The 17,580-nt window shown below is 46.8% G+C and overlaps 1 protein-coding gene across 50 annotated transcripts in view; it reads right to left on the bottom strand.

The window, feature by feature from the left end:
* The window catches only part of KLC1 (kinesin light chain 1), a 73,823-nt gene that overhangs the window by 34,437 nt on the left and 21,806 nt on the right, over positions 1–17,580 (bottom strand). For 42 of the 50 annotated variants that reach the window (XM_077941976.1, XM_077941975.1, XM_077941946.1 and 39 more), the window contains exons 2-5: positions 12,893–13,154; positions 9,914–10,144; positions 4,644–4,722; positions 3,895–4,120 (exon numbers count right to left, since the gene is read on the bottom strand). In XM_077941976.1, the coding sequence (XP_077798102.1) occupies positions 3,895–4,120; positions 4,644–4,722; positions 9,914–10,144; positions 12,893–13,153 (797 nt within the window). In that variant the 5' untranslated portion in view covers position 13,154. Of the gene's footprint in view, positions 1–3,890; positions 4,121–4,643; positions 4,723–9,913; positions 10,145–12,892; positions 13,155–17,580 lie in introns of all 50 variants that reach the window. The other 8 variants (XM_077941978.1, XM_077941952.1, XM_077941949.1 and 5 more) reach the window with 2 other exon arrangements.

Below are 17,580 nucleotides of genomic sequence, written 5' to 3'. Positions count from 1 at the left end.
CAAGGCAGGAGAATCACTTGAACCCGGGAGGCAGAGATTGCAATGAGCCAAGATGGTGCCATTGCACTCCAGCCTGGGTGACAGAGCAAGACTCTGTCTCAAAAAAAAAAAAAAAAAAAAAAAATGTCCAGGCACAGTGGTTCACGCCTGTAATCCCAGCACTTTGGGAGGCTGAGGTGGGTGGATCACCTGAGGTCAGGAGTTTGAGAACAGCCTGGCCAACATGGCGAAACTCTGTCTCTAGTAAAAACCGAAAAAATTAGCCAGGAGTGGTGGCAGTCGCCTGTAACTCCCAGCTACTTGGGAGGCTGAGGCAGGAGAATTGCTTGAACCTGGGAGGCGGAGATTGCAGTGAGCCGAGATTGCGCCACTGCACTCCAGTCAGGGGGACAAGAGCGAGACCTCATCTCAAAAAAAAAAAAAAGAATTAAATGGGATGAGATATACTAAGCACTTCTGTAAACAATGACATATTATAAAATGTCTGGGACTATTAATTAGCAGTGGTTCTCAGGTGCGGTCCCAAACCAACAGCAGTCAGCCTCAACTGGAACTTATTAGAAACCCAGAACTACCCTAGCCCTGCTGATCCAGGAACTCTGGGAGTGGGACCAGCACACTGCGATTTGTTAAATCAAGGGGGCTTAAGAAGCCCACCAAGAACTCAAATTCAAAAGAAAACAAAAATAGAATCCTAATGCATTAAAATCCTAACAGAAAAATGTACAAGGTAACAGGAAATTCACAGAAGGATGCAAATGATTAAAAATACATAATCAGAGAAATACAAATTAAAACACAATGCATACTCTACCTCCACCAACAGAACAGAGCCCCCCCACCTCCAGGGTGGCACCCGTGCAGCAGGAGCATGGGCAGGCACAGCCTTTCTGAGTGGCAGTTTGGCAGCAGGTACCAAGGACTATAAAATGTTTATACTCTAACCCGTCTTAGGAATTTATCCTAAAAAAAGAAATACATGGCTGGGCACAGTGGCTCACACCTGTAATCCTAGCACTTTGGAAGGCCGAGGAGGATGGATCACCTGAGGTCAAGAGTTTTGAGACCAGCCTGGCCAACACGACAAAACACTGTCTCTACCAAAAAATACAAGAAATTAGCGGGGCTTGGTGGCAGGCGCCTGTACTCCCAGCTATTCGGGAGGCTGAGGCAGGAGAACTGCTTGAACTCAAGAGGCTGACGTTGTAGTGAGCTGAGATCACTCCATTGCACTACAGCCTGGGCGACAAGAGCAAAACTCCATCTCGAAAGAAAGAAAAGAAAGAAAGAAAGAAAGAAAAGAAAGAAAGAAAAGAAAGAAAAGAAAGAAAGAAAAGAAAGAAAAGAAAGAAAAGAAAGAAAAGAAAGAAAAGAAAGAAAGAAAGAAAGAAAGAAAGAAAGAAAGAAAGAAAGAAAGAAAGAAAGAAAGAAAGAAAGAAATCCAGGCCAGGCGTGGTAACTTGTAGCTCACACCTATAATCCCAGCACTTTAGGAAGCCATGGCGGAGGATCCTTTGGAGCCCACGAGTTTGAGACCAGCCTGGGCAACATGGTGGGACGCCATCTCTACAATAAATAAATAAATCCAAACTCTTGAACAAAACTTATAAAGATCAGTAAAATATGAAAGGCAAAAAAAAAAAAGCTTAAAATTACATGTCCTCAATACAAGAATGATGGAATAACAAGCTGAAGAGTAGAACACTGAATATGAACACAGATGCAGCTACTGTTTTTCCCAAACATCTACGCACATGGGTCGGCTCTCACACTATAATGCCAGGGAACCACGAGACTGACGGAGGCCACGGCACCCCAGCACCCAGCACTGATGTGTGTGCCCATGCACGCTGTGCACAACAAAAACCTAGTTATGCTTACTAAACTCATTTATATTAATAACATCCAGTACTGTCCAGAAACTTCCATATGTTTTAATGGGCATGTAAGTTTTTTTAAAAAAAAGAAAACAAAAACGCTGGCCAAGTGCAGTGGTTCCCACCTGTAACCCTAGCACTATGGGGGTACCAAGCTTATCAGATCACTTAAGCCCAGGAGCTCGAGACCAGCCTGGGCAACATGGCAAAACGCCGTCTCTACAAAATATATACAATTTAGCTGGGCGTAGTGGTGCATGCCTGAGGTCCCAGCTACTCAGGAGGCTGAGGCAGGAGGATTGCTTGAGGCCAGGAGTCGGAGGTTGCAATGACCCATGATCGCATCACTTTTTGACCCTGTCTCAAAACACAAATTTTGTTGGAATGAACTGTCTCAATCTATTAAGAGCTAAATGCAAGTATCTTTGACTAAGAAATACCTACAGTGAAATATGCAAACAATTGGCCAGGCACAGTGGCTCATGCCTGTAATCCCAGCACTTTGGGAGGCCGAGGCAGGAGGATCAGTTGAGGTCAGGAGTTTGAGACCAGCCTGGCCAACATGGTGAAACCCTATCTCTACTAAAAATACAAAAGTTAGCCAGCCATGGTGGCACGCGCCTGTAATTCCAGCTACTCAGGAGGCTGAAGCAGGAGAATCACTTGAACTCAGGAAACACAGGTTGCAGTGAGCTGAGATCGTGTCACTGCACTCCAGCCTGGGTGACAGAGCCAGACTCTGTCTCAAAAAAAAAAAAAAGAAAAAGAAAATATGCAAATAATCTCAACATTCACCAACAAGAAAACAGTCAAAAAATGTCTAGAATGTCCACGAAACCCTAATGCATAGTCACGGGGCAGACCAAGCTGCTGACAAACTACAGAGCCAAAGGGCATGGACTCGTTTTAAATAGTGTTGTTGTAACAGGGGGCTTACTTTCTTATTTGTGTGTTTTTCTTTATTTTATCAACTTTCAAAACTTATTTTTAAAGAAATTACTTATGCGTGTGGGTAGCTGTATCACCGAATTTCTCTTCAAGCGTCATTATGCCCTGCAATCTCCTCTCCTTCCACACATCCTCCTTCTTCCTCAGGCTCCCCTCGTCCCACCCCCACAACCTCAATCCTGTCCCAAGAGGACACCCTGCCTCCAGCTCCAGCCCCCAGCTGGATCCTAGGCACTGAGCCAAAGGAACTCTCCTACCACACAACTCAGAGCCCACCACTCCCCTGGGGCATCCTTCGGCAGGGGTGAAAGAGTTAGAGGAGCACACAAGAGGCAAAGGGCAAGTTGAATCCTGGATTCCAAAAGGAAGTACAGCGTTCCAGGCCTCGGAGGGCAGGAATGACACTGCCAGGCCAAGTGGGAAGGCTATTTAGACGAAAGAAGCTGCCTGCACAGGGTCTTGTGGAAAAGGTCAAAACAGCGTTTGGCTGGTGTGAGGGATACACCGTGGGCTATTCTAAACAAGCTGAACTGAGTGGTCACGGGCAACGTCTTTTTTTTTTTTTTTTTTTTTTTTTTTTTTTTTTTGAGACGGAGTCTCGCTCTGTCGCCCAGGCTGGAGTGCAGTGGCCAGATCTCAGCTCACTGCAAGCTCCGCCTCCCGGGTTCACGCCATTCTCTTGCCTCAGCCTCCCGAGTAGCTGGGAGTACAGGCGCCCGCCACCTTGCCCGGCTAATTTTTTTTGTATTTTAGTAGAGACGGGGTTTCACCGTGTTAGCCAGCATGGTCTCGATCTCCTGACCTCGTGATCCGCCCGTCTCGGCCTCCCAAAGTGCTGGGATTACAGGCTTGAGCCACCACGCCCGGCCTCGGGCAGCGTCTTACTCTGATTTGGCGACACCCTTCCACAGAGCTTGCTAAATATTTTTTAATTTAACCCCTATTTAAAGAGAAGTGGATATGGCTGAAAAGTAGTTTATATAGATACATAAAAATATATTTTAAGGGGCAAGATGGTTAAAAACAATGTCTCTGGGTAAAATTCAGTAGGGAAACAAAAGTGACTAGCCTGTACACCAAGGCCAGGATGTTGAGCATGGTGGCCACGTCCGGGTGGTCATGTCCTGAAGTCTTCTCCAGGTCCTCCAGGGCCTGCTTGCAGAGGGGCACGGCTACCTCGTAGCGTCCCTGCGAGGCGTACTGGATCACCAGGTTGTGGAGTGTCCGCAGCCGCGCGGGGATCTCGTAGCCGCCCTGCTGGGCAGCCGCAGCGGCGCTGCTATGCTGCTGCTGGACTGCACGGAGAAAGTTCACTTCAGACGAGTTTTTAAAGACAATTATCCAGATGAGTCAGTTTCTTTAAAATTGTCTTTACTAGCTTTGGTTCAAGTTAGTACTTGGCCCCTAGTGCTATTTAAATCTTTTCCTAGTACTGTCTGGGCAGCCAGGATTAAGAGTAGTGACTATAGGGTCAGGGATGGCACCATGGCCCCTCAGTGCCATGAGACTCTTCTTGGCGCCATGAAACAAGCAGAATAAGTAATTCTGACCTATCTACCCCATAAGAACCTGCAGATCACACCTGAACTGCTCATGCCTGCTGCTGTATCCTAGAGTCTACTCTAACATATTCCTGTATTCCAACATACAGCACAAATTATTTTGGAAAACCAAAGGCAACCCTGCTCTGCTGGTGCTTCCTCCAGGCAGGCCGCATGCACTGAGGCTGCCACTGATTGTTGACTGCTATGACCCTGTTCTAGGGGGAAACACCTCTCTCCTGCACTCGGTAACATTCCCACATCACCCATCACTCACTTCCTTGCCCTGGGTCGTCTTCATCATTGGGGAAAAGGTCATCCAGAGGCTCTTTGGTAGAATCAGTGTCTTTGTCCTCCTATAAAACAGATCCAGGACAACGCTTCATCTTACAAGTACTATACACATCCTGTCCTGAAAATCTTTAATATTAAATACATTTTAATTAAGAATCTTAGAAAAGATGATCAGTTTTTAACATCAAATGTAGGATCACCCACAATCTGGCATCCATCAGTTGAACAGGAGTAATGAAAAGCTAGATAGACTAGAACACAAATACTTAAGTGCAGACCAGAGTTTGACGAAATGGGCATGGCTGCATTTCCATGCCTCAGATCCTCCTCCTGTGCTCTGAGGGAGGTCTAGGAGAGCAGGGAAAACCCTGACTCAAAATAAAATCTTATTTGGGAACCAAATATGTAGCAACAGATGAAAATGGTGCATCTCTGATCCCCAGAGAAGTGGAGGGGCTAGATGCCTCACCACCAAATCGGCTCCAGGGCAGGATCCCCAGGAGCAGTTTGAAACCTCCCAGCTTTAGAGGCCGGTGACCCATGTTTCCCCACATATTGCTGATTAGGCAAAGAAATAAAATCAGAAACTACATAATGGGAAAGACAGGTAACAGCCTGACCAGTAAGAAATTAGCTGCATCGGGCCAGGAGCAGTGGCTCACACCTGTAACCCCAGCACTTTGGGAGGCTGAGGTGGGCGGATCACAAGGTCAGGAGAGAGAGACCATCCTGGCTAACACGGTGAAACTCCGTCTCTACTAAATAACACAAAAAATTAGCTGGGCGCCGTGGCGGGCACCTGTAGTTCCAGCTACTCGGGAGGCTGAGGCAGGAGAGTGGCGTGAACCCGGGAGGCGGAGCTTGCAGTGACCCGAGATGGCGCCACTGCACTCCAGCCTGGGCGACAGAGCGAGACTCCGTCTCAAAAAAAAAAAAATTAGCTTCGTCATGGGGCAGATGAACACTGTTTGGCTCCGGAAGGGAAAATGTGATAAAGACACATTGCTTTTAGAATATTCCTGTCTGGGATGCATAATCCAAGTATTAGACAAACCCCAACTGAGGAATGATGGACGAAGTAACTGGCCTGCATTCTTCAAAAACATCAATGTCATGAAAGACAACCACAGACGGAGGTCCTGTTCCATGTGAATGGCTACTCAAGAGATGTGACAGTCTCATGAAGGATGTGCCCCTGAACTGGGACGCAGTGAAACAATGCCATGAAAGATGCTGTTGGCAGCTAACAAAAGGGGAGTATGAGCTTCAGAGGAGAGGATATGCTGGGTCTGTGTGCAACTTCCTGAGTGCCCCTGGCCCTGGACTGCCACAGGAGAACCCCTCACCCTAGGGAAAGACGCCCAGCAGCAGTAAGCAGCCGTGGCACGTGCTATGCCACTCTGTGAACAGGGTTCAGAAGAAACAAGCACTCATAAGTACTCCGGAAAGGGTAAGGAGAGTCAGCTCACTGGATGTTTTCTCCAAGTTTAACACGTTTTCAAAATAATAAATTTTAAAAGTCTCCAATCCTACGAAACCAGCTTTCTCCTTCTCAGCATCCTCCAGTGTCCCAGGTCAATCACGGTTGGCATCGACGTCTGCAAGTACTCGCATTTCCATAGCACTCCAGAGCAAGCACATCTTTTATTTATTTATTTATTTATCGTTCGTTCGTTTGTTTTTTGAGATAGGGTCTCCCTCTGCCACCCAGGCTGGAGTACAGTGGCATGATCTTGGCACACTGCAACCTCCGCCTCCCAGGTTCAAACGATTCTCATGCCTCAGCCTCCCAAGTAGTGGGACCACAAGTGCACACCACCACATCTGGCTAATTTTTTTGTATTTTTTAATAGAGATGAGGTTTTGCCATGTTGGCCAGGTTGGTCTTGAACTCCTGGCCTCAGGTGATCTGCCCGCTTCAGCCTCCCAAAATGTTGGGATTACACGCATGAGCCACCGCATCCGGCCTTAATTTTTTTTTTTTTTTGAGACAGAGGTTTACTCTGTCGTCTAGACTGGATTGCAGTGGCGCGGATCTTAGCTCACTGCAACCTCCATCTCCTGGGTTCAAGCAATTCTCCTACCTCAGCCTCCTGAATAGCTAGAGTTACAGGTTATGTGCCACCATGCCTGGTTAATTTTTGTATTTTTAGTAGAGATAGGGTTTCACAATATTGGCCAGGCTGTCCTCCAACTCCTGACCTCAGGTGATCTGCCTGCCTCGGCCTCCCTAAGGGCTGGCATGAGCCACCGCACCCAGCCACATCTTTTAAATCAAAACATTTAGTTGGCCCCTAAGCTAGAGGAGACATGAGGGAGGAATATGGTAAGCCTCTTGAAACACCATGCTGTCAACTAAACTGCATTCTCCCCAAATTCCTATGTTAAAGCCCTAACCCCCAGTGTAATGGTATTTAGAGATGAAACCCTTGGGAGGTGATTAGGATAAGATGAGCTGGAAAGGGTGGGGCCTCACGATGGGATTAGTGCCCTTATAAAAAGAGACACCAGGCCGGGCGCGGTGGCTCAAGCCTATAATCCCAGCACTTTGGGAGGCCGAGACGGGCGGATCACGAGGCCAGGAGATCGAGAGACGATCCCAGCTAACACGGTGAAACCCCGTCTCTACTAAAAAATACAAAAAAACTAGCCGGGCGAGGTGGCGGGCACCTGTAGTCCCAGCTACTCGGGAGGCTGAGGCAGGAGAACGGCGTAAACCCGGGAGGCGGAGCTTGCAGTGAGCTGAGATCCGGCCACTGCACTCCAGCCTGGGTGACAGAGCAAGACTCCGTCTCAAAAAAAAAAAAAAAAAAAAAAAAAAGAGACACCAGAGAGCTTACTCCCTCTCTCTCTGTACCACATGAGAACACAAAGAGATGGTGGCAGTCTGCAAGCCAGAAAGAAGGCCCTCACCAGAACCGGACCCTGCTGGTACCCTGATCTTGGATCTCCAGAGCTATGAGAAAATAAATGTTAAGCCACCCAGCCTGTGGTATCTGTTACAGTAGCCCAAGCAGATGAAGACACAGGGGAATGTAGGTTTGCTGGTGCTACACATAAGACTGTTTCTGTAGTCTTAGAATGGGGATTCGAACCAGAGACACAAATGTGCACCTCTCTAGTAGTCTGATTATGTACGTGAACATGCCTGGCACCATATAGGTATTTTAAAAATGTTAGTTCCAAATGCAACGTGGAACACTGGACTAGGTCCTAGCACAGAAAAGAGATACTAGTGGAAGGCCTGGTGACATCCAAACTAAGCTTGTGTTTCAGTTAACAGTAAAGTATTGATGTTAATATCTTAGTTCTGACCACTGATCTACGATTATGTAAGATTAGGGGAAATTGGGTTATGGTTCTTCTCAAACTTTCCAACTTTTTTTTTTTTTTTTTTTTGAGACGGAGTCTCGCTCTGTCGCCCAGGCTGGAGTGCAGTGGTCAGATCTCAGCTCACTGCAAGCTCCGCCTCCCGGGTTCCCGCCATTCTCCTGCCTCAGCCTCCCGAGTAGCTGGGACCACAGGCGCCGCCACCTCGCCCGGCTAATTTTTTGTGTTTTTAGTAGAGACGGGGTTTCGCCGTGTTAGCCAGGATGGTCTCGATCTCCTGACCTTGTGATCCGCCCGTCTCGGCCTCCCAAAGTGCTGGGATTACAGGCTTGAGCCACCGCGCCCGGCCCCCAACTTTTCAATCAATTTAAAATTATTCCATTGGAAACTTGAGAGAAGGGTAAAATTTTTAAAAATTAAAAATAAGTAAAATAAAATAATTCCAAAATTTAGAAATTTTCTTTAAAAAGAAGTTAACTGAGGCTGGGCATGGTGGCTCACGCCTGTAATCCCAGCACTTTGGGAGGCTGAGGCAGGCAGATCACAAGGTCAGGAGATCAAGACTATCCTGGCTAACATAGTGAAACCCTGTCTCTACTAAAAATACAAAAAATTAGCCAGGCGTGGTAGCACACGCCTGTAGTCCCAGCTACTTGGGAGGCTGAGGCAGGAGAATCGCTTGAACCCAGGAGGCAGAGGTTGCAGTAAGCTAAGATCATGCCACTGCACTCCAGCCTGGGCGACAGAGCAAGACTCCACCTCAAAAAAAAAAAAAAAAAGTAGTTAACTGAATCAGAAATAAATGTTGAATGAAAAATAACTGAGACCAGGATAAGTATCTAAATACAGCCAACAGAGAAAGAAAAAGGCTGGGCACAGTGGCTCCCACCTAGAATCCCAGCACTTGGGGAGGCTGAGGTGGGAAGATCACTTGAGGCCAGGAGTTCAAGACCAGCTTGGCCAAAATAGTGAAACCCCATCTCTACTTAAAAAAGAAAATACAAAAACTTAGCTGGGCATGGTGTCACACACCTGTAATCCCAGCTACTCCGGAGGCTGAGGCAGGAGAATCGCACGAACCCGGGAGGCAGAGGTTGCAGTGAGTTAAGATTGTGCCACTGCACTCCAGCCTGAGCGACAGAGTGAGACTCCATCTAAATAAAAGAAAAAAGGCCGGGCGCGGTGGCTCAAGCCTGTAATCCCAGCACTTTGGGAGGCCGAGACGGGCGGATCACGAGGTCGGGAGATCGAGACCATCCTGGCTAACATGGTGAAACCCCGTCTCTACTAAAAAAAATACAAAAAAACTAGCCGGGCGAGGTGGCGGGCGCCTGTAGTCCCAGCTACTCGGGAGCCTGAGGCCGGAGAATGGCGTGGACCCAGGAGGCGGAGCTTGCAGTGAGCTGAGATCCGGCCACTGCACTCCAGCCTGGGCAACAGAGCGAGACTCCGTCTAAATAAAAGAAAAAAAAGAAAACCAAGATCCTTTCTTCCACTGCGGATATAGGAAGATAAGCCGGCAAGGGAAGCCAAGGGGAGGATGAGAGAGGTGGCAAGAGAGCCAGATGGTGTCTGGGGGACCAGGGTAGTTTCAAAGAGAATGGCAATGCCAAGAGCACCCACCGTAAGAGGCAGAGAGCTTGCCCAGAGTCTTTGGACCACTGCTAGACCAGCAGCTGATGGCACAGAAGCCAAGCTGCAGAGGGGCAAGGAAGCTCCGGAGCCTAAGCTGGGGCAGACCTCGGGGCAGACCTCGCTGAAGGTAATGGTGTCTCTCTGGACTGTGGCTTATATTTACAAAACATTTTTGCATGTTCTGGTCAACGTTCTAATATGAAAAGAATAAGGCGAACAGAACCTCTATGACCTGCCCCGGGACTCCATTTTAAACATCAGCACCACATTTGCCACAGAGCCACTCACGGATGGGGAAATGTCGTCGTCATATTTTTTTAGCTGATTCATAAACTCCAGATGCTTCTTCTCCTCCTCCAGTTGAGCCACAGACTGCTCGCTCTTCTGCAGTTTCTGCTGCGTGTTGGCCAATTCATCCCGTAGCCACTGATTCTCCTGGCACAGACGACGAACCTGCGCACGCAGTTTCTGCTTCTCGGACTCCACAGCATTCAGGTGATTTGACAAAGCCATCATAACCTGAGCAGACAGAAACGTGTGCAGCACTGTGGCACACTGTCCAGCAAGTGTCCCTCCCACCTGTGCGAACATTCTGTGGCTAGGGCTGTAGCTTACACTCGCAGATGTTTTCTCCAAAGTACATATAAGTACCATCTGCCATTTATTTCTCTTTTCCCCTTCAGCCACAGACTACATAACAGGATACGAAAAAGAAAATCACATGCTCAGAATGCCTACAAAAAAACTATTTATTTTTTTGAAGAGCATGTCAAATGAACTAGCAATGAAAACACAACTACCCTTCTGATGAAACTGTATTATTTTACTTTCTATCAAGATGGCCCCAACATAATTTTTATAGACCCTTTCCCAGGTGTGAGGCCTTGTGTACACACATGCATGTCTGCGCACAGAGTGCAGGCTGGTGAAGGGCTGGAGGTGGAAGTCAGAGAACAGGGCACATACAAATCTTCCTCAGTGTTCCCAGGTGAGAGAAGACATCTCTGCAGCTACCACCAAGAGTAGGAACGCACTGGCGCACTCATCAGCTTATGTTTATGTCATAAAATCCAGGGAACGCTCCAGGGCTCTGCCTACAGAGTGCTCACTAGCTTCCGGAACAGACCAGCATGAAGCCGTGGCAACTTCCTAGGAGCATAAGAGCGGAAAGATCTAGGAGGAGCTGACTGGCTGCAATCCGTTCTCTCTTTAAAACATATATCTGCCCTTCCCTCTCATACATAATAACCAGGTTATTATCCTCCTAGGTTTAAAACCTGAAACTCCAGAAGGTGGGACTTTTTCTTCCTTCTTTTTGTAAAACTCTTATCTGCGACACCAAAAAAGCAAGTTTAAATTCATGTCACCTGTTCTCAGGATAACAGAACTTGAGAAATAATAGGTTCACGATATCCAAACAAAGCTACAGTTCTGCAACTCAAGTCTGTCACATGGTTAGGATGAAGACTCTAAAATCAGGGTGCAGGCGTTCACTTCCCCTGTGAAAGCAGAAACCACTGGCCAGCAGCCCCTCTTCTGCTCTATTCACTCACGCAACTAGAGAAAGCTAAGAAGTCAAGCGTTAGTATATTTAATTTTACCTAAGATATGCTGGCAGGGCCAGAAGTTATCAGGAGAGAGAATTTAAAAACCTAGATGTTTCCAGTGTTTTCATCTCTATGTCAAGCATGATATTATAGAAACAAAGGTTAGTCAAAGATATGATGCAATCTGGTCCTGGGATTGCAGAGACCATCACCTACTGGCCAGTGTCCGTTCTCCTTTCCTTCCTTAGGCTTGAGAACCTGCCACTGTAAGTGGGAAGACAACATTCCCCAGTCTCCCACTCACCCAGGTAGAGCCATGAGGTCTGGCCTATGAAATGTAAGCACTGCTGTACACAACATCAAAGAAGCAGCCTTCAAGGAAGGAGGCACGTCCTTCCTTTCCCTTCCCCTATGCTAGAACAGGGCCACATGGCTGCCACTGGAGCTCACTCTCAGTCCCCAAGACAGGCTGCCAAGGTGTAGCGTGGCAGATGTTAGAAGCCTGAGTACCCCCGATGACTGTGCAGCTACAGAACCCATCCAGGATAGTGTACCTCAGTACTTGTTTGACAAACATCTTGTGGTTTAAGCCACTGTTTTTGTTTTTTTGATACTGGCAGCCAAATCAAATCCTAAATGATACATAGCAGTATCCACTATTTTGGCTCTGCTTTTTAAAATTTGGAGAGGCCCTGAGGTCAGGAGTTCAAGACAAGCCTGGCCAACATGGTGAAACCTCGTTTCTACTAAAAAAACAAAAAATTAGCCAGGAATGGTGGTACGTGCCTATAATCCCAGCTACTTGAGAGGCTAAGGCAGGATAATCACTTGAACCTGGCGGGTGGAGGCTGCAGTGAGCCGAGATTGCGCCATTGCATTCCAGCCTGGGCAACAAGAGCAAACACCGTCTCAAAAAAATAAAAAATAAAAATAAAAGTCAGAGTCCGGGCATGGTGGCCTCACGCCTATAATCCCAGTACTTTGCTGAGGCAGGCAGATCACGTGAGGTTGGGAGTTTAAGACCAGCCTAACCAACATGGAGAAACCCTGTCTCTACTAAAAATACAAATTAGCCAGGTGTGGTGGTGCATAATCCCAGCTACTTGGGAGGCTGAGGCAGGAGAATCACTTGAGCCCGGGAGGCAGAGGTTGCAGTGAGCCGAGATTGCACCAGCGTGGGCAGCAAGAGCAAAACTCCATCTCAATCAATCAATCAATCAATAAAATTCTTATGGGCCCAAATCAATAGTAATTAATTAACATACAGAACACACATGTAAGTGGATCTGGTTTTTTTGTTTTTTTTTTTTCTTTGAGATAAAGTCTCGCTCTGTCACCCAGGCTGGAGTGCAGTGGCGCAATTTTGGCTCCCTGCAACCTCTGCCTCCCAGGTTCAAGTGATTCTTCTGCCTCAAGCCTGCCTAGTAGCTGGGATTACACACGCCAGCCACCAGGCCTAGCTAATTTTTGTATTTTTAGTAGAATCAGCGTTTCACCATGTTGGCTAGGCTGGTCTCAAATTCCTGACCTCAAGTGATCCACCTGCCTCAGCCTCCCAAAGCGCTTGGATTACAGGCATGAGCCACCGCACTCGGCCTGGATCTGTTATTTTATAACCATCTTTCCTCTTCTTCAGTGAAACTGCTTATTTCAAACAAAGTCTCCATTTTACCAAACCATCAAAAGTTCTTGATGATGTCTGAGTCATTCTCGCTCATACCTGTGCCTCACTCAGGCCAAGCTCCAACATCTCCAGTGACTTCCGGATCATGTTTGATTTCTCCTCCACCAGGTTACTTTCATCATCTTTCTTCAAACACTTCAGTGTCTCCAGCAAACTTTGTAAAATGGAATTGTGCTCATTCTTCAAAGCTTCCAGCCCCTGAATTACTTGCTTTGTTTTAGAAATAATTTCATCCTGTGTAAGCTTCTCCAACTTGTCTTCCTTTATGTACACCATTGTGGACATGTTGTCATACATTCTGGAATGAAAAAAGAAAAAGAAATTAGACCCCTCATTACAAGTTCATTTCTGTTACATCAAGTAAACATGAAAATTTTTTAATTAACATTTTATAGAGGAATAATAAATATGCACATTTGTAATTTATGATCTTGAAGTACCACATTCTGCACTGTTTCTGTTTTTCCTTTGCAGACACATTTAATTACTTTTCTGGTTTATGTTTCCATTTTTTTTTATGACAGCAACTGAAATTAACGCCAAAGATTAAAAGCAGCAAAACATCTAAATGGCATTTCCAAAACACATAGCCTCAGTGAACAACATTTTTTCTCAAAATGTTTGCAAGCCTTTTTCTCTTCCTAATGAAATGCAGAAAGAACACTACATTCTTGGTAACATGTTTAACTGGACAAAGGCTTGAAAAGGAGTCATGCAGCTGGAAGAAGAAAGAAAAACCAGCCAAAGAACATGGAACAGGAAGAGCAGCAGGGGAGAAGCAGACCTGGAAGACACAGGGCACCAAGGACAGGAGCAGGATGGTCACCGGGCAGGCTCACAGATGAGGAGGGCACAGTGAAGCACCACTGGGGCCAGGCCCAGGGTGACGTGATGCAGTGCCTGGAATGGGCTTTCAAACACCCAAGTGAGAAAGAAAAGGGGGAGGAAAGGGGCATACAAAACAGCATCACTTGTGCTGGTGTGCCTGACAGCCACTGGCACTGAGCAATGGATTCCTCTGCTAGCCTCTCTCCTTTTTACTAAGTCTTAAAACTACATAGTTAAGTTTAAAAAACAGAAAGATAATGAGCAGTGATCTTTTCGGCAGAGTGACAGGGATGGAGGCGAGATTACACGTCAGAGTTATTTCCTTCATAACACTGCCACTGTCTGAAACTCACATTTCATGAAGTGTCTAATATCACTTTGAATATAAGCTCTTATTTTAAAAAAGGCAGGACAGCCGGGCATTGTGGCTCATTCCTGTAATCCCAGCACTTTGGGAGGCCAAGGCAGGTGGATCACTTGATGCCAGGAGTTCAAAACCAGCCTGGCCAACATGGCAAAACCCTGTCTCTACTCAAAATACAAAAATTAGCTGGGTGTGGTGGCACGCACCCGTGGTCCCAGCTACTCAGCGGGCTGAGGCACGAGAATCACTTGAGCCCGGAAGGCAGAGGTTGCAATAAGCCAATATCGTGCCACTGCACTCCAGCCTGGGCAACAGAGCAAGACTCTGCCTAAATAAATAAATAAATAAAAATAAACAAAATACAATTAGCTGGGTGTGGTGGTATGTGCATGTATTCCTTGCTACCCAGGAGGGTGAGGCTCAAGGATCACTTGAGCCCAGGGGTGTGAGGTGACTGTCAGCTATGATGGTACCACTGCACTCCAGTCTGGGTGATGGAGCAAGACTCTGTCTCTTAAAAAAATTCAAAAAAAAAAAAAAAGGCTCCACAGCATCTAGGCGCAGCTCCTGCCAGTCCATGTGATGAATGGATGGACTGACAGACACTGGATGAAAGGAAGAAAGGCTGAAGCAGCAGACAGACTACATATTCCAGGATTTGGGGTGAAGCTATGAGTGCTTGAGAATAGGGTCACGTTAGTCTCTGCATCACCAATTTCACACTGGAAAAATCTTTTTTTTTTTTTTCCATAAATATGAAGACTAAATTCCTTTTAAAATTTGGAAGTTGTCTGTAGGACTATTCAGAAATCCACCTCCACTCCACTAACAAAGAGCCCAGAAAACAACAAAAGAACAAACGCCGGCCAGGCACAGTGGCTCATGCCTGTAATCCCAGCACTTTGGGAGGCCGAGGCGGGCAGATCACGAGGTCAAGAGTTCAAGACCAGCCTGGCCAATATGGTGAAACCCCCGTCTCTACTAAAAATACAAAAATTAGCCGGGCCTGGTGGTGCTCGCCTGGAGTCCCAGCTACTCAGGAGGCTGAGGCAAGAGAATCGCTTGAAACCAGGAGGCAGGGGTTACAGTGAGCCAAGATTTCACCACTGCACTCCAGCCTGGGCAACAAAGGAAGATTTTGTCCAAAAAAAAAAAAAAAGAACAAAGGCCACTCCTCTACCTGACAGTATGTTAACTGCTAGTATTTATTTAACACATGGCTCTCCAGCTTCACTGTAGCAAATCCATGCTGTGTGCCAGGCTGGGAATATACTGCTGAATAATACTGCTGTGCTCCGTGAGGGACCTTGTCCATACTGTTCCATGATATATCCCCAGCCTGGCACTCAATACACATTCGTAAAATGAGTGAAAGAAAACACTTAAGGACCAGTGTTCAACAAACAAGATTAAAATGTACTAGGTTAACATGTTGATCTGAACATCTCTGAGGTTCCTATGAGCGAAGGGAAGGGTCTTCAGAAAGAGGAAAATAAAACTTAAGGCCTGTTTTTCCTCCCTGACAGCAAAGTATTTATGTATTATATCCAAATGATGCAACATATATTCTTTTATGTTTCCAAAACTAGCAGATGCAAGTGTTTTTCTAAAACTTACTCTGAGTTAAGTAAGCCCTGGAATGTACAGATTAATAAGGGCCTCACCCTCAGGGACATTCAAGCTAGTAGAAGACAACCTACACAAGCAGGTGCACAAAGACCTGAAGGCCCAGGGACAGTGGCTGTGCGGCGGAACACAGTGATGGGGGGCAGTGGAGTGGCCAACTGAGAGACGAAGGCCAGACAGAAGAAACCATTCCCAAGGGATGTTATCAAGTAGCACCTCTCAAGGCTAGTAAGGGCACTGCCAGCCCAGGGCAAAAGGCGAGCTGAGGCAGAGGTGTGACGGCACCCACTGCTGGCGAGCAGCTGCTCATCACTGCAGAGCCAGATCCAGTACCAGGGCTAGAGGAGCAGTGCAGAGTGACAGCACAAGAAACCTGCCCCCCAAGCGACCATGATATAGATGTTAAGTACACACGACACTTCTTCAGAGGAAAACAGACAGTGGCATATATATTCAGACTCGATGCCTCTTGCCATTTCTAGGCTAAGTCATTATAACCAAAGGCAGCTTATATTAATAAACAGTGCCAAGGCAACTGGCTATTTAGGAAAAATAAAGTTAAACTCCTATACTCACTATATACTAACATAAATTTCAAATTAATAATTAAATAAAAAAGAAACTAGAAGGAAATACAAAGGCCTATATGCATGTAGGTCAAACTAAAGAGCATTCTATGAATAAAAGTAATGGCAAGCTGGGCACAGTAGCTCACGCCTGTAATCCCAGCACTTTGGGAGGCCAAGGCGGGCAGATCACAGGTCAGGAGATCAAGACCATCCTGGCTAACACGGTGCAACCTCGTCTCTACTAAAAATACTAAAAACTAGCCAGGTGTGGTGGTGGCTGCCAGTAGTCCCAGCTAATTGGGAGGCTGAGGCAGGAGAATGGCGTGAACCTGAGAGGCAGAGATTGCAGTGAGCCAAGGTCGAGCCACTGCACTCCAGCCTGTGCGACAGAGCGAGACTCCGTCTCAAAAAAAAAAAAAAAAAAAAAAAGACTTCGAGACCAGCCTGGCCAACATGGTGAAACCCCATCTCTACTAAAAATATAAAAAATTAGCCAGGCGTGGCGGCGCACACCTGTAATCCCAGCTACTCTGGAGGTTAAGGCAGGAGAATCGCTTGAACCCAGTAGGCGGAGGTTGCGGTGAGCAGAGATCCCACCACTGTGCTCCAGCCTGGGCGACAGAGCAAGACTCCATCAAGAAGAGGAGAGGGGAGAGAAGAGAGGGGAGAGGGGAGAGGTGAGAGGGGAGAGGGGAGAGGGGAGAGGGGAGAGGGGAGAGGGGAGAGGGGAGAGGGGAGAGGGGAGAGGGGAGAGGGGAGAGGAGGAAGGCAGACAGAGCGAGAGAGAGAGAAAGAAAAGTATAAAACTGTAAAAGACTGACAAGTCTACTTAAGACAGTTTTCAAGTTTGATGCAGAAACAAATAAAATATGTTTTTGAGGGAACACTGTTTTGCAGCTCATCAAGATGAAGAATTCAAAAGTATACAGGCGGCCGGGCGCAGTGCTCACGCCTGTAATCCTAGCGCTTTGGGAGGCCCAGGAAAGTGGATCACTTAGGTCAGGAGTTCCAGACAAGCCTGGCCAACATGGTGAAACCTCGTCTCTACTAAAACTACAAAAAATTAGCTGGGCGTGGTGGCAAGTGCCTGTAATCCCAGCTACTCAGGAGGCTGAGGCAGGAGAATTGCTTGAACCCGGTAGGCAGAGGCTGCAGTGAGCTGAGATCATACCACTGCATTCCAGCCTGGGCAAGAGAGTGAGACTCTATCTCAAAAAACAAAAAAAACAAAAAAAACAAGTATACAGGTTACCAGCTCAAAGGGCTAAGTTACAGTTATACTGATATCTGAAAGGTAAAAATTACTCAGAATCTAAGTTGACTCAAACATTTTGCCA

This window comes from Macaca mulatta, chromosome 7 (assembly GCF_049350105.2).
Source record: "Macaca mulatta isolate MMU2019108-1 chromosome 7, T2T-MMU8v2.0, whole genome shotgun sequence".
NCBI lineage: Eukaryota > Metazoa > Chordata > Mammalia > Primates > Cercopithecidae > Macaca > Macaca mulatta.
Note: the sequence above shows the minus strand (reverse complement) of the source record. Positions and strands in the feature narration are given on the sequence as shown.